We start from the raw sequence: 26,481 nt of genomic DNA, 5'->3' as shown, positions 1-26,481 counted from the left end.
TAGTACTGTCAGCCCAAAATGTACCAATAACTGCAAAATATCCACTGTACTGTTCTATATTCCATCTTAAATAGAGTTTAAATGGATAGGACATGCAGATACTGCCCCTATAAACTGTCCTACTTAGTAAACATTATTGTTGTGCCTAGGGGCGCCCTCCTCCCTAAATCCGCCCCTGCAGGTGACCCCTCATTGTCCGGTCTGTCAGTGTCTCTTATGGTATTTATAGATGACCTTACTGTGCTCAGTACACAATGAGGCAGAAGAGACGCCTTTATTGTCCATTGAACAATTTATTATCTTTCCCATGTTTACCTGTCCTTCAGATACCTTCATGTTATCGGAAAAGGGCAGTTACGGGAACTGGTGATGACAGATGTTGACACTGTGTGTTTGTTATAAGGCTGCGCGTTTCACCAGACACATCAGTCAGCAGCCATGAGACCACTGTCCCAATTGTCGTTCTTCTTCGGGATAGTCACAGTGTTGTGTGTGGCAGACAAAGAGAACTGTCCAGGTGAGTGTTGTACACACATTGCAGGATAGTACATATCACACACACACACACACACACACACACACGGATAATATATATCAAGCACACACACTGCTGGATAATATATACTGTATCATGTGCACACACACATGGATAATACATATTGGGGGTTATTCTGTTCACTCGCAAAGGCAAATTCACTCTCATATGGACAAAACCATGTGCACTGCAGGTGGGCAGATGTAACATGTGCAGATAGAGTTAGATTTGGGTGAATTATTTTGTTTCTGTGCAGGAAAAATACTGGCTGCTGTAATTTTACGAAGCTGCTTTCATCTTTGCAGGGACTGGCAGTAGATTCGCCACGAGCCAGCCCCCGCTAGCCACCGGAAGGCTCCCCCCAGGTCCCCGTCCCCCCCCCCCCCAAATCACCCCCCTTCAATTGTAGAAGTTTAGTAAATGTCCCCCTTGTCTATGCTATGGTCACATGTATCCAGTACTAGTCACCAGCCCTTCAAAATGGCGGCACAACAGAACAGTAATATGAGTGTTGGCGGCTTGCGCGTCTCATGTGTAGCAACACTCGCTCTGACGGGCGCCATAACAATGTATGGCGGCATCATGCCACTACTTGCTGTGAGAGGGACGTTCAGCGAGCACCCACCGGCCCTCGTTGAGCACGTCGCAGAACGCTGTGGAAACAATTCTCTCTTTTTCTCCATTAGAAATAAAGATCCTTGAAGTTGGCGATACTGAAAGTCTTTCCGTCCTGCGAGGATGTCCCGGGAAACCCGGCACTCCAGGGTTCCCTGGACCAAGGGGCCCACCTGGAATGCCAGGTAACGCAACATTACCCTCTTCTTACCCTGACGCCCTGACCTCTGACTGATTGTGGCGCTAAGAATACAGCCCAATGAGTTGCCCACGTGGGGGCTGATTTATCAGAGAGTTTTATCCTAAGCAATGAGCGGCCAGTGCGCAGCAGCAATAGCGGCCAGTGCGCAACAGCAATAGCGGCCAGTGCGCAGCAGCAATAGCGGCCAGTGCGCAGAAGCAATAGCGGCCAGTGCGCAGCAGCAATAGCGGCCAGTGCGCAGCAGCAATAGCGGCCAGTGCGCAGAAGCAATAGCGGCCAGTGCGCAGCAGCAATAGCGGCCAGTGCGCAGCAGCAATAGCGGCCAGTGCGCAGCAGCAATAGCGGCCAGTGCGCAGCAGCAATAGCGGCCAGTGCGCAGAAGCAATAGCGGCCAGTGCGCAGCAGCAATAGCGGCCAGTGCGCAGCAGCAATAGCGGCCAGTGCGCAGCAGCAATAGCGGCCAGTGCGCAGCAGCAATAGCGGCCAGTGCGCAGCAGCAATAGCGGCCAGTGCGCAGAAGCAATAGCGGCCAGTGCGCAGCAGCAATAGCGGCCAGTGCGCAGCAGCAATAGCGGCCAGCGCGCAGCAGCAATAGCGGCCAGCGCGCAGCAGCACCTGATTCAGGGGCCACTATACGTCGGGTTACCACCCCCAGACGCCTACTTCTTGTCACTCACCATGCATACGGCTAGCGAAGGAAAACCGCAGCAGGGATTCGTTGCACACGCGCATTGCTTCCCAGATGCATTTGCAGATTATCGATTATTGTCCACTGTGTGAGGTCGCAGCTGTGCGTTCAGGTCTGAATCGGACTCATTGTGGCTAATGTACATTTACGTTTCCTCTTGTGATTCTCTTGTTATATGTACAAGGTCTGCCAGGATTTCGAGGAAGCCCCGGGCCCCCTGGAGAGAGAGGTAACTAATGACACTCCATCTAATTATAATGCTAGCGCAAGGGGAGGAGTTTGTAGTAGATAGATGCCATAGTGCTGCCTCCTCTCTGCTCTCCCACAACAAGGGGCTGTAAGTGACATCACAAGACCTGTTCTGTACCTGAGCAGACCCCAAGACATCGTATGTGTAACCATCGGGCCTGCCTATAAACATGAATTAGGCCCAGTGTCTGCTATTAGTGATGGATGTTCATGAGAATGCAGCCTAGTACCAGGAGCCAGAGCCCAGGCCTAGCTGATGTCTTCATGATATTGCTGCCTCTATTGTGTGTGAGCGACAGGCCCAATTCCCACAGAATCCCAGCCCATGCCCTCTTTGTGATACTGTGGCTGGCCCCACCCTCTCTGCGTGATACTGTCACTGGTCCCGCCCTCTCTGTGTGATACTGTGACTAGCCTCAACCTCTCTGCGTGATACTGTCACTGGTCCCACCCTCTCTGTAGAATGCTTTGATTGGCCCCACCCACTCTGTGTGATACTGTCACTGGCCCCACCCTCTTTGTGTATACTTTGACTGGCCCCACCCTCTCTGTGTGATGCTGTGACTGGCCCCACCCTTCTGTGATGCTGTGATTGTCCCCACCCTTCTATAAGGCTGTGATTGACCCCACCCCCTCTGTGTGATGCTGTGACTGGCCCCACCCCCTCTGTGTGATGCTGTTACTGGTCTCATCCCCTCTGTGTGATGTTGTGACTGGCATCACCCCCTCTGTGATAATGTGACTGCCCCCCCCCCTCTCTATGGTATGCTGTGATTGTCCCCACCCTTCTATAAGGCTGTTATTGACCCCACCCCCTCTGTGTGATACTATGACTGGCCACACCCTCTCTGTGGGATGCTGTGACTGGCATCACCCCCTCTGTGATAATGTGACTGCCCCCCCCCCTCTATGGTATGCTGTGACTGGCCCCAATCCTCTGTGGGACACTGTGACTGGCCTCATCCCCTCTGTGTGATGCTATGACTGTCCCCACCCTTCTGTGATGCTGTGACTGGCCCCACCCCCTCTGTGTGATACTATGACTGGCCACACCCTCTCTGTGGGATGCTGTGACTGGCCCCATGCCTCTGTGGAATGCTGCGACTGGCCCCATCCCCTCTGTGTGATGCTGTGACTGGCCCCATCCCCTCTGTGTGATGCTGTGACTGGCCTCAACCCCTCTGTGATATGCTGTGACTGGCCCCACCGCCACTTTGTGATGCTGTGATTGGCCTCACCCCCTCTCTGATATGCTGTGACTGGCCTCAACCCTCTCTATGTGATGCTGTGATGCCCCCCCCCCCTCCCCCCCACACACACACGCAGTATCCTCCTGGCAGTTATGATGCACCCTGAAGGCATCTGGTGACAGCTGATCTCTTACACATGGCAGCAGGAGTGCCATCATCACCGCCAAAAGTCAGGTTATGGTCAGTTGTCATGTTTATTCCCTACTGTTCTGCTGAATACAAGCGGCCGTCATCAGAGTTCATTCGGTACTTTGTATTTCAGGTGAACAAGGACGTCCTGGGGACAGAGGGAGTACAGGAGCCCCGGGATTACGAGGTAATTGGAAACTCCTATGCAATGCACAATTGTTACCAGCCAGCGGCTCTTTCTGTATGATAGCTGCTAGTAATGCACATTGTACTTATATAATGTCCTCATTCATTGCAATGTTACATTGGGGCTGGCAGAGAACAGTTTCCAGCTCTCCTCCTAGCACGCCAGCCTCCCAGTACCCTGATACTGGTATTACAGTGTTAAATCCTATTATTTTGTAAAACGATGGACAATAAGTCAGTTGCACTGGTTACGCAATGCTACACAAACCTGTCAACCTTTATTCCTAACTACGGGCATACCTAAGCACATCGCCGCGTAGCGTACCTTATCCGCATCCTTGGCGCTCTAGTTATACCCTTATGGTGGTATCTTTGGTAACAACAATTCACTCACTCAAACCTTAATATGTATATAAGGAAGAGGCTTCAATACATGTATTATGTAGTGTGATGTCGGAACGGACAGGGGGTGACGAAGACTACGGTTGAAACGCGTTGGGCGTGGCCTATGCGGTGGACGTGAGAATGTCATCCTGTGTGTTTGGTCGGAGATGGAGATAGAGACGGAGCGTGGAGACCGGCATATTCCAGCGTGAGAGGCTGTCTGAAACCGAGTATCCCCTGCGCCCGTGTCCTGTGAACTGGTCCGTTCCGACATCACACTACAAGCTTGGCAAGCTGTTATATCCTAACCCACATGTATGTGAGCTTATATTATCAGTAAAGGAACTGTATTTTACCTTGCTCATTGTGCGCTTCTCCATTCTTTTGCATATATATATATATATATATATATATATATACAGCTGATGAGTGATATTAGCACCCTAGGGTGAATCACTCGCACGGCACTTCCAGGGTTTGTGATGAAGGAAAAAGAAGCATTTATTGGTGCGACAGTTTTGGGGGGTGAGGCATAAATACATTGACTCATATACCAGGAGTGCTAGGTCGCCTATCTATCTATCTATCTATCTATCTATCTATCTATCTATCTATCTATCTATCTATCTATCTATCTATCTATCTATCTATCCTTATCTATCTTTATCTATCTATCCATCTATATCTATCCATCTCTATCTATCTATCTATCTATCTATCTATCTATCTATCTATCTATCTATCTATCTATCCTCTCCAAATGTATCAACATCAGCCGGGGTGCCCCCTTCCTGCTCTCTCCAAACTGGAGAGAGCAGGAAGGGGGTCTTGAAAAAGGTCCTGCACTGGACCGAAACGTCGACCTGTACCCACTGTAATGCACTAATGTACTGGTGAGATTAAACAAGCTTCGAGCAAGTCCGGTGAGTTTCTCCATTTTTCTCTGGGTATATATATATATATCTAGAGAGGGACAGAAGAAATGCGCTTCATAGTGCAGTATGTAAAAATAAAACACACTTTAATATTTTAGGGTCCACAGATAGAACAGCAGGGACTGTACCAAAAGGTAAAACACTGTGGGCTGGATACCACACAGAATGGATGCAATAAAAGCATAGGCAAGAGCTGCTCACGATACGCCCGGGATCATCATATATATATCAGGGAGCGTCCCTAACACTCCATCAGATAACAGTAATAACTTAGATGAGAGTGATGGATACGTTTAGATTAAAGGTCCAAACCAATAATCATATGAATTTAGTCCCTAGCGGACACAAAGGGGTAACAAAGTAACAGAATAGTAACACAGTTTAAATCACAGATGCAATATTACAATATCAACTATACAACCACACCAATACAAAAAGTAACAGTTATCGTCATCCATCGCAGCGTATCCTGGACCGGGAGACTGTAGTCAAGATTGAACACAGCATACTGAGCCCCTGGCCCAGGGAGCAGCATTTTAAAGGGAAATAACAATAGGATTCAGCAGGTCTTCCATTGGTCAGGGTGTCGGCTTTCACCTCTTCTGGTTGGTTTAATCCAGATGCACAGCTGTGTCTTTGTTTGCTCATCACCAGGACCAGGTCCTGGGGGTTCCGCTGTGCAGCTGGTTCGATCTGGTTATCATATGTCCCCTTTCCACGTGTTATTTCTATGGTTCATAACCTGCGAATGATACATGTTACTATTTCCCTTCAAACACCGGAACGCTGCGCATGAGGCGGCAACCACACTGATACAGGCACAGCTATTAGGCTGGGGGCGGTTGTGGCTAAATCCAAGAGGTGTGGCAATGTCCCGTGCACATCATGTAAGGAGAGTGGAGTGGTGGCAGCATCCCTGAACCCTCCACTGCCCCGTACACAGTAGGGATAGACGTCATAGAACGATGGTTCTCAACCATCAATTCTTTTGTTCTGATGGTAGTGGTTTTACCATACGATGGCAGGGTCCTGATGTTTGCCGCCAATGAATGGTAAACATGTAATTGTGTTGCGATGGTCCCGCCCCCACTGCCATCCCCATTTTCTATCTAGTTTTTTGATGCAATGGTCAGTAGCCATTGCATCTAAAGATTTGATGGCGGATGCCAAGCCATCATTTAGTGGTGGGCTTCCGATGTCCATCACTAGTACACAGCAGTGTAGGCTGGGGAGAGAGATTGTGGGGGGGGGGGGGGGGGGGGCAATCCTAGGCCATCATTGGATGCTATGCATTGCCTGTGTCATATACATTATTTAATCTTTTACAGGTATTCCAGGGATGCCAGGTCTTCCGGGAGTCCCAGGTAAATATATATATATATATTACATAGCATCTCTACACAAAGATGCTATATATTACATAGCATCTCTACACAGATGCTCTACACATAGCATCTGTACATAGAACTCTGGGTTGCATCCTAGTACATCTGGTAGATAAAACTCTGGGCTTCGTCCTCGTACATCTGGTACATAGAGCTCTGGGCTGCGTCCTAGTACATCTGGTACATAGAGCTCTGGGCTGTGTCCTAGTACATCTGGTGCATAGAGCTCTGGGCTGCATCCCGGTACATCTGGTGCATAGACCTCTAAGCTGCATCCTAGTACATCTGGTGCATAGAGCTCTGGGCTTCGTCCTCATACATCTGGTACATAGACCTCTGGGCTTCGTCCTCATACATCTGCTACATAGAGCTCTTGGCTGCATCCCGGTACATCTGGTGCATAGACCTCTAAGCTGCATCCTAGTACATCTGGTACATAGATCTCTGGGCTGCATCCTAGTACATCTGGTGCATAGACCTCTAAGCTGCATCCTAGTACATCTGGTACATAGATCTCTGGGCTGCATCCTAGTACATCTGGTACATAGAGCTCTGGGCTGCGTCCTAGTACATCTGGTGCATAGAGCTCTGGGCTGCATCCCGGTACATCTGGTGCATAGACCTCTAAGCTGCATCCTAGTACATCTGGTGCATAGAGCTCTGGGCTGCATCCTAGTACATCTGGTGCATAGAGCTCTGGGCTGCGTCCTAGTACATCTGGTGCATAGAGCTCTGGGCTGCATCCTAGTACATCTGGTACATAGAGCTGTGGGCTGCATCCTAGTACATCTGGTAGATAAAACTCTGGGCTTCGTCCTCGTACATCTGGTACATAGAGCTCTGGGCTGCGTCCTAGTACATCTGGTGCATAGAGCTCTGGGCTGCATCCCGGTACATCTGGTGCATAGACCTCTAAGCTGCATCCTAGTACATCTGGTACATAGATCTCTGGGCTGCATCCTAGTACATCTGGTACATAGAGCTCTGGGCTGCGTCCTAGTACATCTGGTGCATAGAGCTCTGGGCTGCATCCCGGTACATCTGGTGCATAGACCTCTAAGCTGCATCCTAGTACATCTGGTGCATAGAGCTCTGGGCTGCATCCTAGTACATCTGGTGCATAGAGCTCTGGGCTGCATCCTAGTACATCTGGTGCATAGAGCTCTGGGCTGCATCTTAGTACATCTAGTGCATAGAGCTGTGGGCTGCACCCTAGTACATCTGGTAGATAAAACTCTGGGCTTCGTCCTCGTACATCTGGTACATAGAGCTCTGGGCTGCGTCCTAGTACATCTGGTGCATAGAGCTCTGGGCTGCATCCCGGTACATCTGGTGCATAGAGCTCTGGGCTGCATCCTAGTACATCTGGTACATAGAGCTCTGGGCTGCACCCTAGTACATCTGGTGCATAGAGCTGTGGGCTGCATCCTAGTACAGGGGATGTTATCACTGATTATCATACAGCTAATAAAGTTGGTTATTAGGGTTTTATAAAAATGTTTAGAGAACATTTTACAGAATAATATAATATAATACTATATACTGCAGTAACTTTTTCTGCTCTATTTCCAGGTGCCAAGGGTGAAAGGGGAGTCTCGTGTCCTAAGGAATTTAGCGGTAAGTCTGTGGTAGGGCTGTCTCCGTTCTGGTGTAAGGATCAGCAACCGCACATCCCTCCGGGGGGATTTATTTCAGTACAGCCAGTAGCCAGTTGAAACCCCCAGAAACAGCTGCATTCATTATCTAGTGATTTGCAGGCTCAGCATACATGGCCAGCAATGAGCAGTGATTTGGTGACTCAGCATACATGGCCGGCAATGAGCAGTGATGTGGGGGCTCAGGGTACATGGCCGGCAATGAGCAGTAATTTGGTGACTCAGTATACATGGCCAGCAATGAGCAGTAATTTGGGGTCTCAGGGTACATGGCCGGCAATGAGCAGTAAATTGGGGTCTCAGGGTACATGGCCGGCAATGAGCAGTGATTTGGTGACTCAGCGTACATGGCCGGCAATGAGCAGTGATGTGGGGGCTCAGCGTACATGGCCGGCAATGAGCAGTGATTTGGTGACTCAGCGTACATGGCCGGCAATGAGCAGTGATGTGGGGGCTCAGGGTACATGGCCGGCAATGAGCAGTAATTTGGTGACTCAGTATACATGGCCGGCAATGAGCAGTGATTTGGTGACTCAGCGTACATGGCTGGCAATGAGCAGTAATTTGGGGTCTCAGGGTACATGGCCGGCAATGAGCAGTAATTTGGTGACTCAGTATACATGGCCGGCAATGAGCAGTAATTTGTGGTCTCAGGGTACATGGCCGGCAATGAGCAGTGATTTGGTGACTCAGCGTACATGGCCTGCAATGAGCAGTTATTTGTGGTCAACAGTTGTAGAACCACAAATTGTCCAGGCCTGATGCAGGATGTCTGATAATAATAGCGATGTTTTGTGACTGCACGGCTGAGAATGGATGATTATGTAAATCTTCCATTTGCATGCCTGCGGGGAATTGCGACATGCGAGGGGGGTGCGGCCGGCCGTGCGGGTGGCATCTGGTGGACTCGCAAGGCTGCGAAATTTGAAGCTTTGCAAGTCAACCAGAAAAATGTCCACGACTCCCAGAGCCACCCCTGTATATAGAGGCCGGCATTACAAGTCAGAACAATTTAACACGGTCTCAATGAACCCTTAATAAATACTAGAAAGTGTTCTGTTTATTCCCGGGAATATTCGCTGCTCTCTTTTCCATGCTCAGCGCGGTTACTATAATGTTACTCGATGCCAGAGGTGTAAGAGGCCATTGTTCCACGAGGGTGACATTTCTGCTTTATGTATAGGTGCTAAGAACTGTAAGCAGCTGAAAGACCAAGGTTTACACCTGACCGGATGGTATACGATATACCCAGATGGCAAACGGCCCTTGGTAGTCCTATGCGATATGGATACAGATGGAGGAGGCTGGATTGTAAGTCGCAATAGATGACATACCCGCCATACCGGATCTACGTGGCCACTTCTTATTCTCTCTAATGTTCTAAAATAAACTAAGGATTGTGTTACTCTAACATTACATTAACCCAGGGCTCACGTCAGGGCAGGGGGAAGATGGGGTCCACAACCCCCCCCCACACCCATAGAGGGAGAATATAACCCGCGGCTCACGTCAGGACAGCGGGAAGATGGGATCCAAAAACCCCCCCATAGAGGGTGAATATAACCCGGGGCTCACGTCAGGACAGCTGGAAGATAGAATAGCATTTTGCCAATTCTGTCATTGCAGGATCTGTCTGCAATTTTTAAAAAACTTTTACCTTTTTCAAGGGGATATAGCATACAGATGTTATTAGCGGTTCCACAAGTCACACGATATATACACGTGGCCTCCTTTTATCCCAATCCCACACAAAAGAACACAGGGGGTAGTGCACAGAGGCTTTCTGCTCCCTGATCTCACCTAGCCCATATTATGCAGCATTTCGGGGGGGGGGGGAATCCGAGATGTATACATTCAAATGATCATCAGCGCCATTTTCCTGCATTGGCTGAAGGGCACAATGAACCCTTTGGCTAGTGCAACATACATTTTTAAAAAAGGTTTCTCGTGGCCGCTTATATGGGAGAGGCAGTGGGTAACACCAGGGAGAGGGTGACTAGCAGTGGGTGACAGGGAGAGGCAGTGGGTAACACCAGGGTGAGGTTGACTAGCAGTGGGTGACAGGGAGAGGCAGTGGGTGACAGGGAGGAGAGGATGACTGGGAGAGGCAGTGGGTGACACCAGGTAAAGGGTGACAAGCAGTGGGTGACTGGGAGAGGCAGTGGGTGACAGGGAGAAGAGGATGACAGGGACAGGCAGTGGTTAACACCAGGGAAAGGGTGACTAGCAGTGGGTGACTGGGAGAGGCAGTGGGTGACATGGAGGAGAGGATGACAGGGAGAGGCAGTGGGTAACACCAGGGAAAGGGTGACAAGCAGTGGGTGACTGATAGAGGCAGTGGGTGACAGGGAGGAGAAGATGACAGGGAGAGGCAGTGGGTAACACCAACGAGAGGGTGACTAGCAGTGAGTGACAGGGAGGAGAGGGTGACAGGGAGAGACAGTGGGTAACACCAGGGAGAGGCAGTGAGTGACTAATATACAGTATAACATTTTAATTAGCTGGGCCCAGAACCGCAGTGCGGCTCCTCCTTGGGTTTATGTCGGAACTTTAATGAGTTTGTGATGTCAGAACACCGGCACCGACAGCAAGGTCCGCCTGAGGAAGCCGGGGTTGTAGCATTAGAGATGGGAGGGGAGGAATTGGGATGAGAGCTGTAGACCAAATGACCGCATCCCCTGTTGGGTAACCACTGTCTGATCTCAGGTCTTCCAGAGGCGCATGGACGGCTCGGAGAACTTCGACCGCGACTGGTCCAGCTACCAGAATGGGTTTGGCAGCCAGCTGGGGGAATTTTGGCTTGGAAATGAGAACATCAATCGCCTGACATCCTCGGGTGAGTAACAAGTAGTCCCCATCCTCTAATGGAGGTGACAAGCAAACTGGTCTTTCATAATGTACATTTAATGCCCACAGTATATCAGTATATGTGTTACATCTGCCCCACCTGCAGCGTGGGCTTTCCCAGTGGTGCGCTTTCTTGGTTTGCGTTCAAAAGCTTACTCAGGCCCTTAAGGTGCGTGGACATTGGGCCTGATTCAGGACAACTCGATAAGCATCAGTCATTCGCTGCTCAATGCCCTCTGCCGCCTGGCCGAACGTGTGAAACTGCAGTGGACCGATCACTAATGAATCAGGTCTAATGGACCTTATTCTGGTCTGTTCGCAGGTGGCTGATATGTTCACTGGGTGCACGCAGCCATTCTTGGGGGAATTGGGGGCAGAGGGCTGGCCATTAGCATATGGAAACGCCCAGCATTTTATGGCCATACCCATATGCTAATGGACCGATGACGCAGGGGGTGGGCAGCTGACATCACCAGATGCTGCCCGCCCACTTCCCTCCGAATGTGCATGCAGATCTCAGGTTGCTCTGAGCAATATGAGATCTGCGTGCACGTTCCACATCATTCGATGGTTGGCGACCATCGAATGATGTGGGTGTTACCCTGCGGGCTGCTAAGTTTATGTAAAACATCCATTCACAACCAAGTACAGCAAATTACAGGTTGAGTATTCCGTATCCAAAATACTCGGGACGAGAAGCATTTTGGATAACGGATTATCCTGTATTTTGGAATATTTTTATATTTAATTAGATATCGGGCATTTATGTTGTGTAAACACATGAAACACTTACAAATATATTTTATTTGTGCATGAAACAATCTCAGGAACTGGATTTGAACACCAAGTAATCATTTTCTTGCACATATTTAGAGCCTGTTACATATAATTTTTCCCAGTAGTGCCAGTTACAGATGTACCCAGAAGTGCCAGTAACAGATGTACCCAGAAGTGCCAGTAACAGATGTACCCAGTAGTGCCAGTTACATATCATGTCCTCAGTAGTGCCAGTTACATATTATTTCCCCAGTAGTGTCAGATACAGATGTACCCAGTAGTGCCAGTTACATATAATTTCCCCAGTAGTGCCAGTTACATATAATTTCCCCAGTAGTGCCAGATACAGATGTACCCAATAGTGCCAGATACAGATGTACCCAATAGTGCCGGATACAGATGTACCCAGTAGTGCCGGATACAGATGTACCCAGTAGTGCCGGATACAGATGTACCCAGTAGTGCCAGATACAGATGTACCTAGTAGTGCTAGTCACATATAATTTCCCCAGTAGTGCCAGTTACATATAATTTCCCCAGTAGTGCCAGTTACACATCATGTCCTCAGTAGTGCCAGTTACATATTACTGTATGTCCACAGTGCCAGTTACAGATGTACCCAGTAGTGCCAGTTACACATCATGTCCTCAGTAGTGCCAGTTACAGATGTACCCAGAAGTGCCAGTTACACATCATGTCTTCAGTAGTGCCAGTTACAGATGTACCCAGTAGTGCCAGTCACATATATTTTCCCGAGTCGTGCCAGTTACAGATGTACCCAGTAGTGCCAGTTACACATCATGTCCTCAGTAGTGCCAGTTACAGATGTACACAGTAGTGCCAGCCACATATAATTTCCCCAGTCGTGCCAGTTACAGATGTACCCAGTAGTGCCAGTTACACATCATGTCCTCAGTAGTGCCAATTACAGATGTACCCAGTAGTGCCAGTCACATATAATTTCCCCAGTAGTGCCAGTTACAGATGTACCCAGTAGTGCCAGTCACATATAATTTCCCCAGTAGTGCCAGTTACAGATGTACCCAGTAGTACCAGTTACACATCAAGTCCTAAGTAGTGCCAGTTACATATTATGTCCACAGTGCCAGTTACAGATGTACCCAGTACTGTCAGTTACACATCATGTCTTCAGTAGTGCCAGTTACAGATGTACCCAGTAGTGCCAGTTACAGATGTACCCAGTAGTGGCTGTCACATATTATTTCCCCAGTAGTGCCAGTCACATATAATTTCCCCAGTAGTGCCAGTTATAGATGTATTCAGTAGTGCCAGTTACAGATGTACCCAGTAGTGCCAGTCACATATTATTTCCCCAGTAGTGCCAGTTACAGATGTACCCAGTAGTGCCAGTCACATATAATTTCCCCAGTAGTGCCAGTTACATATAATTTCCCCAGTAGTGCCAGATACAGATGTACCCAATAGTGCCAGATACAGATGTACCCAATAGTGCCGGATACAGATGTACCCAGTAGTGCCGGATACAGATGTACCCAGTAGTGCCAGATACAGATGTACCCAGTAGTGCCAGATACAGATGTACCTAGTAGTGCTAGTCACATATAATTTCCCCAGTAGTGCCAGTTACAGATGTACCCAGTAGTGCCAGTCACATATAATTTCCCCAGTAGTGCCAGTTACATATAATTTCCCCAGTAGTGCCAGATACAGATGTACCCAATAGTGCCAGATACAGATGTACCCAATAGTGCCGGATACAGATGTACCCAGTAGTGCCGGATACAGATGTACCCAGTAGTGCCAGATACAGATGTACCCAGTAGTGCCAGATACAGATGTACCTAGTAGTGCTAGTCACATATAATTTCCCCAGTAGTGCCAGTTACATATAATTTCCCCAGTAGTGCCAGTTACACATCATGTCCTCATTAGTGCCAGTTACATATTACTGTTTGTCCACAGTGCAAGTTACAGATGTACCCAGAAGTGCCAGTAACAGATGTACCCAGTAGTGCCAGTTACATATCATGTCCTCAGTAGTGCCAGTTACATATAATTTCCCCAGTAGTGCCAGATACAGATGTACCCAGTAGTGCCAGTTACATATAATTTCCCCAGTAGTGCCGTTACATATAATTTCCCCAGTAGTGCCAGATACAGATGTACCCAATAGTGCTGGATACAGATGTACCCAGTAGTGCCGGATACAGATGTAGCCAGTAGTGCCGGATACAGATGTACCCAGTAGTGCCAGATACAGATGTACCCAGTAGTGCCAGATACAGATGTACCTAGTAGTGCTAGTCACATATAATTTCCCCAGTAGTGCCAGTTACATATAATTTCCCCAGTAGTGCCAGTTACACATCATGTCCTCAGTAGTGCCAGTTACATATTACTGTATGTCCACAGTGCCAGTTACAGATGTACCCAGTAGTGCCAGTTACACATCATGTCCTCAGTAGTGCCAGTTACAGATGTACCCAGAAGTGCCAGTTACACATCATGTCTTCAGTAGTGCCAGTTACAGATGTACCCAGTAGTGCCAGTCACATATATTTTCCCCAGTCATGCCAGTTACAGATGTACCCAGTAGTGCCAGTTACACATCATGTCCTCAGTAGTGCCAGTTACAGATGTACACAGTAGTGCCAGCCACATATAATTTCCCCAGTCGTGCCAGTTACAGATGTACCCAGTAGTGCCAGTTACACATCATGTCCTCAGTAGTGCCAATTACAGATGTACCCAGTAGTGCCAGTCACATATAATTTCCCCAGTAGTGCCAGTTACAGATGTACCCAGTAGTGCCAGTCACATATAATTTCCCCAGTAGTGCCAGTTACATATAATTTCCCCAGTAGTGCCAGATACAGATGTACCCAATAGTGCCAGATACAGATGTACCCAATAGTGCCGGATACAGATGTACCCAGTAGTGCCGGATACAGATGTACCCAGTAGTGCCGGATACAGATGTACCCAGTAGTGCCAGATACAGATGTACCCAGTAGTGCCAGATACAGATGTACCTAGTAGTGCTAGTCACATATAATTTCCCCAGTAGTGCCAGTTACATATAATTTCCCCAGTAGTGCCAGTTACACATCATGTCCTCATTAGTGCCAGTTACATATTACTGTTTGTCCACAGTGCAAGTTACAGATGTACCCAGAAGTGCCAGTAACAGATGTACCCAGTAGTGCCAGTTACATATCATGTCCTCAGTAGTGCCAGTTACATATAATTTCCCCAGTAGTGCCAGATACAGATGTACCCAGTAGTGCCAGTTACATATAATTTCCCCAGTAGTGCCGTTACATATAATTTCCCCAGTAGTGCCAGATACAGATGTACCCAATAGTGCTGGATACAGATGTACCCAGTAGTGCCGGATACAGATGTAGCCAGTAGTGCCGGATACAGATGTACCCAGTAGTGCCAGATACAGATGTACCCAGTAGTGCCAGATACAGATGTACCTAGTAGTGCTAGTCACATATAATTTCCCCAGTAGTGCCAGTTACATATAATTTCCCCAGTAGTGCCAGTTACACATCATGTCCTCAGTAGTGCCAGTTACATATTACTGTATGTCCACAGTGCCAGTTACAGATGTACCCAGTAGTGCCAGTTACACATCATGTCCTCAGTAGTGCCAGTTACAGATGTACCCAGAAGTGCCAGTTACACATCATGTCTTCAGTAGTGCCAGTTACAGATGTACCCAGTAGTGCCAGTCACATATATTTTCCCCAGTCGTGCCAGTTACAGATGTACCCAGTAGTGCCAGTTACACATCATGTCCTCAGTAGTGCCAGTTACAGATGTACACAGTAGTGCCAGCCACATATAATTTCCCCAGTCGTGCCAGTTACAGATGTACCCAGTAGTGCCAGTTACACATCATGTCCTCAGTAGTGCCAATTACAGATGTACCCAGTAGTGCCAGTCACATATAATTTCCCCAGTAGTGCCAGTTACAGATGTACCCAGTAGTGCCAGTCACATATAATTTCCCCAGTAGTGCCAGTTACAGATGTACCCAGTAGTACCAGTTACACATCAAGTCCTCAGTAGTGCCAGTTACATATTATGTCCACAGTGCCAGTTACAGATGTACCCAGTACTGTCAGTTACACATCATGTCCTCAGTAGTGCCAGTTACAGATGTACCCAGTAGTGCCAGTTACAGATGTACCCAGTAGTGGCTGTCACATATTATTTCCACAGTAGTGCCAGTCACATATAATTTCCCCAGTAGTGCCAGTTATAGATGTATCCAGTAGTGCCAGTTACAGATGTACCCAGTAGTGCCAGTCACATATTATTTCCCCAGTAGTGCCAGTTACAGATGTACCCAGTAGTGCCAGTCACATATAATTTCCCCAGTAGTGCCAGTTACAGATGTACCCAGTAGTGTCAGTTACAGATGTACCCAGTAGTGCCAGTTACAGATGTACCCAGTAGTGCCTGTTACATATAATTTCCCCAGTAGTGCCAGTTACAGATGTACCCAGTAGTGCCAGTTATAGATGTATCCAGTAGTGCCAGATACAGATGTACCCAGTAGTGCCGTTACATATAATTTCCCCAGTTGTGCCAGATACAGATGTACCCAATAGTGCCGGATACAGATGTACCCAGTAGTGCCGGATACAGATGTACCCAGTAGTGCCGGATACAGATGTACCCAGTAGTGCCAGATACAGATGTACCCAGTAGTGCCAGATACAGATGTACCAAGTAGTGCCAGATACACATGTACCCAGTAGTGCTAGTCACATATAATTTCCCCAGTAGTGCCAGTTACATATAATTTCCCCAGTAGTGCCAGTTACATATTACTGTATGTCCACAGTGCCAGTTACAGATGTACCCAGTAGTGCCAGTTACACATCATGTCCTCAGTAGTGCTAGTTACAGATGTATCCAGAAGTGCCAGTTACACATCATGTCTTCAGTAGTGCCAGTTACAGATGTACCCAGTAGTGCCAGTCACATATATTTTCCCCAGTCGTGCCAGTTACAGATGTACCCAGTAGTACCAGTTACATATCATGTCCTCAGTAGTGCCAGTTACAGATGTACCCAGTAGTGCCAGTCACATATAATTTCCCCAGTCGTGCCAGTTACAGATGTACCCAGTAGTGCCAGTTACACATCATGTCCTCAGTAGTGCCAATTACAGATGTACCCAGTAGTGCCAGTCACATATAATTTCCCCAGTAGTGCCAGTTACAGATGTACCCAGTAGTGCCAGTCACATATAATTTCCCCAGTAGTGCCAGTTACAGATGTACCCAGTAGTACCAGTTACACATCAAGTCCTCAGTAGTGCCAGTTACATATTATGTCCACAGTGCCAGTTACAGATGTACCCAGTACTGTCAGTTACACATCATGTCCTCAGTAGTGCCAGTTACAGATGTACCCAGTAGTGCCAGTTACAGATGTACCCAGTAGTGGCTGTCACATATTATTTCCCCAGTAGTGCCAGTCACATATAATTTCCCCAGTAGTGCCAGTTATAGATGTATCCAGTAGTGCCAGTTACAGATGTACCCAGTAGTGCCAGTCACATATTATTTCCCCAGTAGTGCCAGTTACAGATGTATCCAGTAGTGCCAGTTACAGATGTACCCAGTAGTGCCAGTCACATATAATTTCCCCAGTAGTGCCAGTTACAGATGTACCCAGTAGTGCCAGTTACAGATGTACCCAGTAGTGCCAGTCCCATATAATTTCCCCAGTAGTGCCAGTTACAGATGTACCCAGTAGTGACAGTCACATATAATTTCCCCAGTAGTGCCAGTTACAGATGTCCCCAGTAGTGACAGTCACATATCATTTCCCCAGTAGTGCCAGTTACAGATGTCCCCAGTAGTGCCAGTTACAGATGTACCCAGTAGGTTTTTAGCAAAAAAAAAAAAGTACATTATGGAGACTGGTGTTTTAGGAATAATTTGGATAACGGATATTTGGATAAGGGATATTCAACCTGTGCTCGCATATCGACAGCTGCTCCCTAGCTGCACATCCAGCCATGTTCTGGGTGGCAGCATATGGTTGTGACCTCACGCAGAGACCACGGCAACATGCACGGACCGGACAAGCCCATTGCTACTTAAACTGCAGTGCCATAGCGCGTACACATTAGCCAATATGCATGATAATATGGTTATCATGGATATCATTAACAATTACCGCATAATGGGGGTTATTCTAGTTCACTCTCTAATGGACAAAACCATGTGCACTGCAGGTGGGGCTGATGTAACATGTGCAAAGAGAGTTACATTTGGGTGTTAAGTTGTTTCTGTGCAGGGTAAATACTGGCTGCATTATTTTTACACTGCAATATAGATATCAGTTTGAAGTACACCCCCCACCCAAATCTAACTCTCTCTGCACATGTTACATCAGCCCCACCTGCAGTACACATGGTTTTGTCCATTAGAGAGTGAATGTGCCTTTGCGACTGAACCAGAATAACCCCCAATGTGTACACACCTTCAGTCTCATGCTAGCTTATGTAGGATCTATACTGCAGATATCAGTGTGCCGCCTTTGTCTCCTTCCATTACCAAGTAGAATGGGACAGGTGTGAGTCTACTGGTCTTTGCTGTGGACAATGGGTTACAATAAAGGGGACCTAGTCTCCTGCACGATTCCCCGCCCACTGCACCTGGTATTTTAGCGGCCAATCAGGGCAGCTAGCTGATGAATGAGGGGGCTGTCCTTCTGGACTTGTGAACCTCATAGGCATTGCTGGGCTGATAAGAGATCGTACTGACCACTAATCCGTAATCCCCCATAATTCCTGCAGGCTCGTACCTACTGCGATTCGATTTGGAAGACTTCGAAGGCAATCGGACCTATGCAATATACAAGGATTTCCAAGTGGAGGCAGAGTCTGAGCAATACGTCTTGCGCTACAGCTCATACGCCGGGGGAACAGCAGGTAACCTGGATTCCTATGCAGATTGTAATGAGGCCTGGGTCACCATTATTGCAGCAGGTGCATTGCATCCGGGCTCATGAGGACTAAGGGGCCACTGCTGCCGCCTACTGCTGTGTGGCATATAGGGAACTTGGGCTGGAGTGGAGTTGCGGGGCCCAACTGAAATTTTTGCACCTGGGCCACCCACTCACAAGTTCCGCTACTGGCTGGGTCATTAGTATCTGTAAGCAGACTGCATCTTCTGCACCAGAAACTGCACTTTCTGCATCTTCTGCACTAGAAATGCCTAGAGGTAGATCTTAATTGGGCCACCAAGGATAAATCAACAGATAGGGTCCCAAATCTCCAGTAAGTTATGGATGGTGGAGTTTTTGATTTCTGTATATTCTAAAACAGAAAAAAGAATAGTGCACACCTTTTTCTGAAAGGGGATAACAATTTATTATGCACTCACAATTTCCAGGTTTAAAAAAGCATATAATCACCAGCCGGTGATATACTTGTGGGAGGTTACACCCAGACCTTTCTTCACCGATCCTCAGGCTCCGGAAACCTTTCTTATCGGGATGAAATGGAGTGGTGTAGATTCCAGGATCCTCCAGCGAACATACAAGGGTGATTCTACCAGCCACGGGAACACCTGCTAAATGCATCCCTCATCAGAAGCATGGTGGGATTTAAATAGCAAAAAATGGCGCCAAGGAGCATTACACTCCAGGACGCCAATACAGGAAGCGGAAGTGAGCGGGGCTGCAATCAGAAGTGGGACGAGCGTCTTTTGCGTTCCACCGGATGATGTCCTTGCGTTCCATTAGCCGGACTGTCACTTCCGGTACATTGCATATACGTATTGCACATAGCCCGATGTTACAGATTATTTACATTTGCAACAGAAATTCACATCAAAAACAAATCTTCAGAGAATGATTCTCTTGTCCTTTTTCTTCTTCAGAAGCCAATTCTTTGCAGAATATTATAGGTCTGTTTTATTTTTATTGGTCCATATACAAAAGAAGCAAGAAAGGGGGAGGAGAACAAGGGGAATGGGCTGTCAATAATAATAAATAGCAATACATTTATTATACACAATTCTTAAACATTTAAAAAGGATATAACAAGCTGATAAAACATTTAAAAAAAGGAATTAAAATTAGATACTTATAAAAACCATTTGATCTCGAATTCACTATTTATACCATTTGGCACCAGAGTATTCAGTTTAAAAATCCATTTCATTTCGGACTGAGCTAGACGGGTTTCAATATTTTTATTACGCCATGTGGGTAAAATTACTTCAAGGCCACCAAAAGATTTAATACAACATTCTTTTGAATTGTGGACCTTCTTGAAGTGTGCTGGAACCGTGTGGGTTTCTAAACCCTTTCTTATGTTATACATGTGTTCAGCTAAACGTGTTTTTAAATTTCTGGTGGTCTTACCCACGTAAAATAAGCCACAGTCACATTGTAAAAAATAAATTACATTTTTGGAATTACATGTGATAAAATCATTTAGTTTAAAACTGGTGCCATTTAACTTCTAAGTGACACAACCAGGAGGGATATAGGCAAATGTAGACATAAATACTATCTATGGGGCAATAAACCCGGCGCCATGCTGGCTCGCGCGCCCCGAGCACAAAGACTACAATCCTATGTACATGCAGTGCGAAATCCCAGCGGTAAGATGGTCCACACTCTCCCCCAAATAGCTGAATCATTCCAGCATTGTTACTCTGCTCTCTATAACTTGAGATCAGAACACCCTAACCTGCCCATACAAGATCCAAAACTGTTAGTCAAGGACTATCTCCACGAAATCAACTTCCCCGAGTTATCTGTAGACGACCTAAACTCCCTAGAAAAACCCTTTACAATAGAGGAACTTGAGGCAGCCCTGACGTCTACCCCAACGGGAAAAAGCCCTGGTCCAGACGGCCTCCCTGTCTGTTACTATAAAACTTTTAAAACATCCCTATTGCCTTTATACCTAAAGGCATGCACTCAATCTCCATAGAGTCAGGTTTCTCTACTCAAACACTAGAGGCCCACATCTCTGTAATACCTAAGGAGGGCAAGGACCCCACTCAAGGCTCGAGTTATCGACCCATCTCCCTGCTTAATTGCGATGTGAAGCTATATGCCAAGATGCTGGCAAATCGATTGAGCCCTCTTCTTCCTGAAGTAATACATGGGGATCAGGTGGGCTTTGTGCCAGGCCGGGAGGCAAAGGATAATACCTCCAAAATTCTTGACCTTCTCCATGCCGCAAGGATTGGCACTGCCCACGTGGTCTTCCTGTCCACGGATGCTGAGAAGGCCTTCGATAGAGTCGACTGGCACTTCATAGAGGGGGTCCTTGGCCATCTGGGCCTGGGGCCCCACTTGCCTCCAGCGTATATTGGCATTATATAGCTCCCCATCGGCAAAAGTTAGAGTGAATGGCACCTTCTCCAATTCCTTCGGAATAAAAAACGGGACCAGACAAGGCTGTCCTCTCTCTCCACTTATCTTTGTGCTCTGCATGGAGGCATTAGAGCTAACCCAAATATTCATGGCATAAAAGCAGGAACTCAGGAATACAAATTGGCACTGTATGCTGATGATTTACTGGCCACCATATCTGACCCTGTCACATCCCTCCCAGTGCTCATGTCCGAATTCATAGAATCAACACCCTTTCAAACTTCAAGATCAACTACACAAAATCTATCGCGTTAAATATATCTACTCAGCCACGCATCATAGAAGGGTTGAGCGGATCTTTTTCTTTCATCTGGCATCCCACACACTTTAAATATCTGGGGGTCCTTCTGTCACGTGACATAGCAGACCTTTATAGACTTAACCTACTTCCACTACTCCATAAACTCAAAACTGATCTTAATAAGTGGACAAACCTCAACCTATCTTGGATGGGTAGAATAAATACCATAAAATTGAATGTGCTGCCCAAGGTCTTGTACCTACTTCAGGCACTGCCCAGAGGCCTTTTTTAAGGAACTTCAGGCTGCGACAAACCGATTTGTATGGGGATCAAAAGGACACAGATTAGCCAAGTCGATACTAAGTAGACGACGAGAGGATGGGGGGCTACAACTTCCACATTTTATAAGCTATTATCACGCAATACATCTGGCTAGAATTGTCGAAATGACGAGTTTCACGGCCGATAAACAATGGCCACAGATAATTAGCGCCACCACAAATACACACTCCCACATACTTCCTTGGCTTTTGAAAATCCCACACCTTAGACACCCCACACTAGACCCAACCCTGAAATGTTGGAAAAAGCATAGACACCTACGCACCTTCAGCCCTAAATTCTCTCTACCCATGCCCTTACTTTCTCACCCAGACATACCACCAAATGCTCTTACTGTAACATCTCTTGCTGCGTGGTCCAAGGCTGGCGTCTCGAGACTGGCACACCTGGTGAGCCCCACGGGTCTTCATTCCTTCACAGAGTTGACCCTCACATATGACCTACCCCCCAATAGTTTCTGGACCTATTTACAAATAAGACATCTCATAACTTTCTCACCACTACGCCCGATAGGATGGTCACCCACCCCTTTTGAAAATTTATGCTTAGCCGATTCCCTACCCAAACATTTGATCTCGCAACTATACCAGCTTTGTCTATCTAGCCTCTCTCTCCCGGCTCCCAAATTTATCAAAGACTGGCACAAAGACCTACAACATGAACTCTCAGAAGATCAGTGGTACAGTATATTCAGATACACATTTGCTAGCTCGCCCTCCATTTAGGTACTAGAAACCCAATATAAAATAATGTCCAGATGGTATCGTTGTCCTGAACAAGTACACAGAATGTTCCCATCTGTATCCACTCTATGCTGGAGATTTAAACAATCGACAGGTACTCCTCTTCACATCTGGTGGCAATGCAACCTGCTATCTGGCTTCTGGCAACAAGTCCACAAAATCACTCAGGAGCTCACGGATCACCCAGTCCCAGAGACCCCTGAATTTTGGCTACTTAGTTTGATGGAGATGCCACTATCCCAATACAAAAACTCGCTGCTACGCCACTTGGTGAACGCAGCGAGAGCTACCATTCCCTGCTTCTGGATGACATCCATCCAACCACCAATATGTCGATGGCTACAAAGAGTTGATTTTTATATGAACATGGAAGATATCACCTCCACCTTTCCAAACTCATCCACTAGGTTCACTACCACCTGGGCGGCTTGGCTTACCTTTAAGGAATCACCTCTATACAAAACTCATATGACACAGACCGACTCGCTCCAGGCTTGTGTGGCCACTATCGGCGCAGAGCCACGCTCCAGGCTTGTGTGGCCACTATCGGCGCAGAGCCACGCTCCAGGCTTGTGTGGCCACTATCGGCGCAGAGCCACGCTCTAGGCTTGTGTGGCCACTATCGGCGCAGAGCCACGCTCCAGGCTTGTGTGGCCACTATCGGCGCAGAGCCACGCTCCAGGCTTGTGTGGCCACTATCAGCGCATAGCCACGCTCCAGGCTTATGCAGCCATACAGTGCAGATGATTGGTGATCCCAGCTTGTGTGGCCAATGATGAACAGAGCTTTTAATGCTTCCCTACATACAGTGGCATAAGTTCGTCCCAGTTGCCAGGAGGCAAGATAAATATCAGTGCCCGCCCCCAAACACACACACCATCTTATATAAATATATGTATGCATGTATGTATGTTATGGATATTATGTTTAGAATAAAGAGTGTGACATTTATGGTCCTGCTAGGAGGAGGAGACAGCCACAGAAGCTATATCAACGGCTTTCAATTAACTGATTCAAATTGACAGTGGAGGAGAGGTGCCCCCTTGGGAGCAGGAGCCCAGCGGCGGATGACTCAATTGCCTCCCTGAGTTCTGCCTCTGCCTACATACACCCATGGAGAAGGTTAAGGAGGAGACAGATTTTTGTACTGTAGCTAATTGGTTCCATAACGGGACATGAAATCATTATGTACAGGGCAGGCATTCCCAACTACGGCCCTTAAGGTGCACTAATGGTGCCATTTTGAACTACACCCGATTTCTGAGTACACTACAATAGTCAATTCCCGGGTACATGCGGTGTAGTACAATACCTGCCTGTACATACTACTTGGCCTTGCGATATGGACTAAGCCTGCTTCTGCAACCAGCCCTGCAATGGTAGCTGGTCGCTGGAGCATGCTTCTGCGACCAGCGGCTTCCCCCGGCAGTGTCTCGTTTTCATCAGCGACCATCGGTGGTCTCTGATGAAAACGGGACACTCAACAATTTGGTCGCTCATCGATATATCGCTCAGCGACCAATTGCTCTGTATGTACGAAGCTTAAAACCTATACCGTTAGTGTGCCTTTAGGACTGTGGTTGGGAGTGCCTGGTATATGGTTTATCAGTTATATGGCAGCGGGCACCTGGCAACCACCCACATTGCAGCGTCTTTCTCACACATACACATTATAACCTATGGTATTGGGATACTATAATCAGTGGTGATGTGTACCGGTGCACAGTGCCACCTCACATCGCCACTAAATAAATAGGTTTTTGACTGTGAGCATTTATTACAAGTTTCTTATTTAATCTGAATTTCCTTTGTCTAGGGGATTCACTCGCAACGCAGAATAATCAGGCCTTTTCCACCAGGGACCGGAACAATGACAAGTCGTCTAAGGACTCGCAAAGTTGTGCGCAATATTATAAAAGCGGCTGGTGGTTTGAGTCCTGTCATTTGTCTAACCTGAACGGGGAGTACTTACAGGGGGTACACAAAACCAAGGGCAAAGGGGTCATCTGGTACCACTTCAGAGGCAACTATTATTCTCTCAAGTCATCGGAAATAAAGTTCCGGCCAGAATATTAAATCAAACAATAAAAACTATTCAGATATCTGGTATTAATTTGATGTGTGTGATCCGATAAATAAATATGTACTAAATGTAAAGTGTCCAAACAGGATTGTTATTAAATTATCCTACAACTATGAATGCAGAGCTGGGTTATCTAATAGGCAACCTAGGCCCAGGCCAAGGGCTCTGTGGGCACCGAGTGTGTGAGATTACATCTCTCTATGACTTTGCCTTCATTTGCTAGGTGAAGGGATGGCCATACATCTTAACTAGGGCCCCATATAGATTGGGGTATACAAAAGACTGAAGGGGTGAAACTTATTAGGATGAGAGATTTAGAAGCAGAGATTTGGTAAGAAATCTCCAGTTTTTTTAAAGTGGCAATCATTTACACTGCAAAATCAAACAGTTTTTTCAGTGTAAGTGATTGCCACTTTAAAAAAAAACTGGGGATTTCTTACCAAATCTGTCACTTTCTGAATTTAAATTTCCCCCAAGGTGCCCATATACTTGTGAGATTTGGAAACTTTCCATAAAAAGCGCATGTGCTATTGAAAGCCGTCCACCCCGTTTCTCATCTGCTGGTAATACTAGCGGTGGGGCCAGTGATGATGCGGACTCGTCCATCAGCGCTCTCCAATCATCGCTGCACTGTACACTGGACGGCTTTCAGCTCAAAGTCTCCCAGTGTGACACACACAGCTGATCGCACTGGCTGGCCGGATCCATCGGACACAACAGCTGATCGTACCGGCCGGATCCATCGGACATACACAGCTGATCACATTGGCCAGGTCCATCGGACACACACACAGCTGATCACATTGGCCGGGTCCATCGGCCACACACAGCTGATCACACTGGTCATGTCCATCGGACACATACACACAGCTGATCGCACTGGCTGGCCGGATCCATCAGACACAACAGCTGATTGCACCGGCCGGATCCATCGGACACAACAGCTGATCGTACCGGCCGGATCCATCGGACATACACAGCTGATCACATTGGCCAGGTCCATCGGACACATACACACAGCTGATCACATTGGTCATGTCCATCGGACACATACACACAGCTGATCGCACCGGCCGGATCCATCGGACATACACAGCTGATCACATTGGCCAGGTCCATCGGACATACACAGCTGATCACATTGGCCAGGTCCATCGGACACACACACACAGCTGATCACATTGGCCAGGTCCATCGGCCACACACAGCTGATCACACTGGTCATGTCCATCGGACACATACACACAGCTGATCACACCGGCCGGGTTTCTCAGGCACACACAGCTGATCACACTGGCTGGGTCTATCAGACACACACAGCTGATGAAACCGGCTGGGTCCATCAGACCCACACAGGTGATGACACCGGCCGGGTTCATCGGAAACACACAGCTGATCACACTGGCTGATCACACTGGCCGGGTCCATCGGACACACACAGCTGATCACACAGGCCGGGTTCATCGGACACACACAGCTGATCACACTGGCCGGATCCATCGGACTCACACAGGCCGGGTTCATCGGACACAAACAGCTGATCACACCGTCCGGATCCATCAGACACACACACAGCTGATCACACTGGCCAGTTCCATCGGACACATACACACAGCTGATCACACCATCCGGATCCATCGGGGGGACACAGCTGATCAGACTGGCCGGGTCCATCAGACACACGCAGCTGATCACATCTGTCGGGTCCATTGGATCGCATTTCCCATTATAATTATAGGAAATTCAATCTGCTTACTAAAAATATAAATTAAAGAGTTTGGAGCAGTTTTTCATGAAAATTTTTTCAAAAACCCTTTTACTACA

At 47.4% G+C, this 26,481-nt stretch overlaps 1 protein-coding gene across 1 annotated transcript; it reads left to right on the top strand.

Moving 5' to 3' along the window:
* The first annotated feature begins 360 nt into the window (after positions 1-360).
* On the top strand, positions 361-24,676 carry LOC146037138 (ficolin-1-B-like). Its single transcript, XM_083161086.1, has 10 exons — positions 361-517; positions 1,222-1,335; positions 2,225-2,269; positions 3,802-3,855; positions 6,502-6,537; positions 8,131-8,175; positions 9,397-9,524; positions 10,920-11,049; positions 18,649-18,783; positions 24,391-24,676. The coding sequence occupies exons 1-10, from the start codon at positions 439-441 to the stop codon at positions 24,648-24,650; spliced, it is 1,026 nt and encodes a 341-aa protein (XP_083017212.1). The 5' UTR covers positions 361-438; the 3' UTR covers positions 24,651-24,676.
* The last annotated feature ends 1,805 nt before the right edge of the window (positions 24,677-26,481 follow it).

Source organism: Crinia signifera, chromosome 9, assembly GCF_055691185.1.
Source record: "Crinia signifera chromosome 9, ASM5569118v1, whole genome shotgun sequence".
Lineage (NCBI taxonomy): Eukaryota > Metazoa > Chordata > Amphibia > Anura > Myobatrachidae > Crinia > Crinia signifera.
Note: the sequence above shows the minus strand (reverse complement) of the source record. Positions and strands in the feature narration are given on the sequence as shown.

Coding starts and splice junctions, on each gene's coding strand:
- LOC146037138 (XM_083161086.1), top strand. CDS start 439: ATGAGACCACTGTCCCAATTGTCGTTCTTCTTCGGGATAGTCACAGTG. Junction 518..1,221: donor AGACAAAGAGAACTGTCCAG/GTGAGTGTTGTA, acceptor TTTCTCCATTAG/AAATAAAGATCCTTGAAGTT. Junction 11,050..18,648: donor CAATCGCCTGACATCCTCGG/GTGAGTAACAAG, acceptor TAATTCCTGCAG/GCTCGTACCTACTGCGATTC.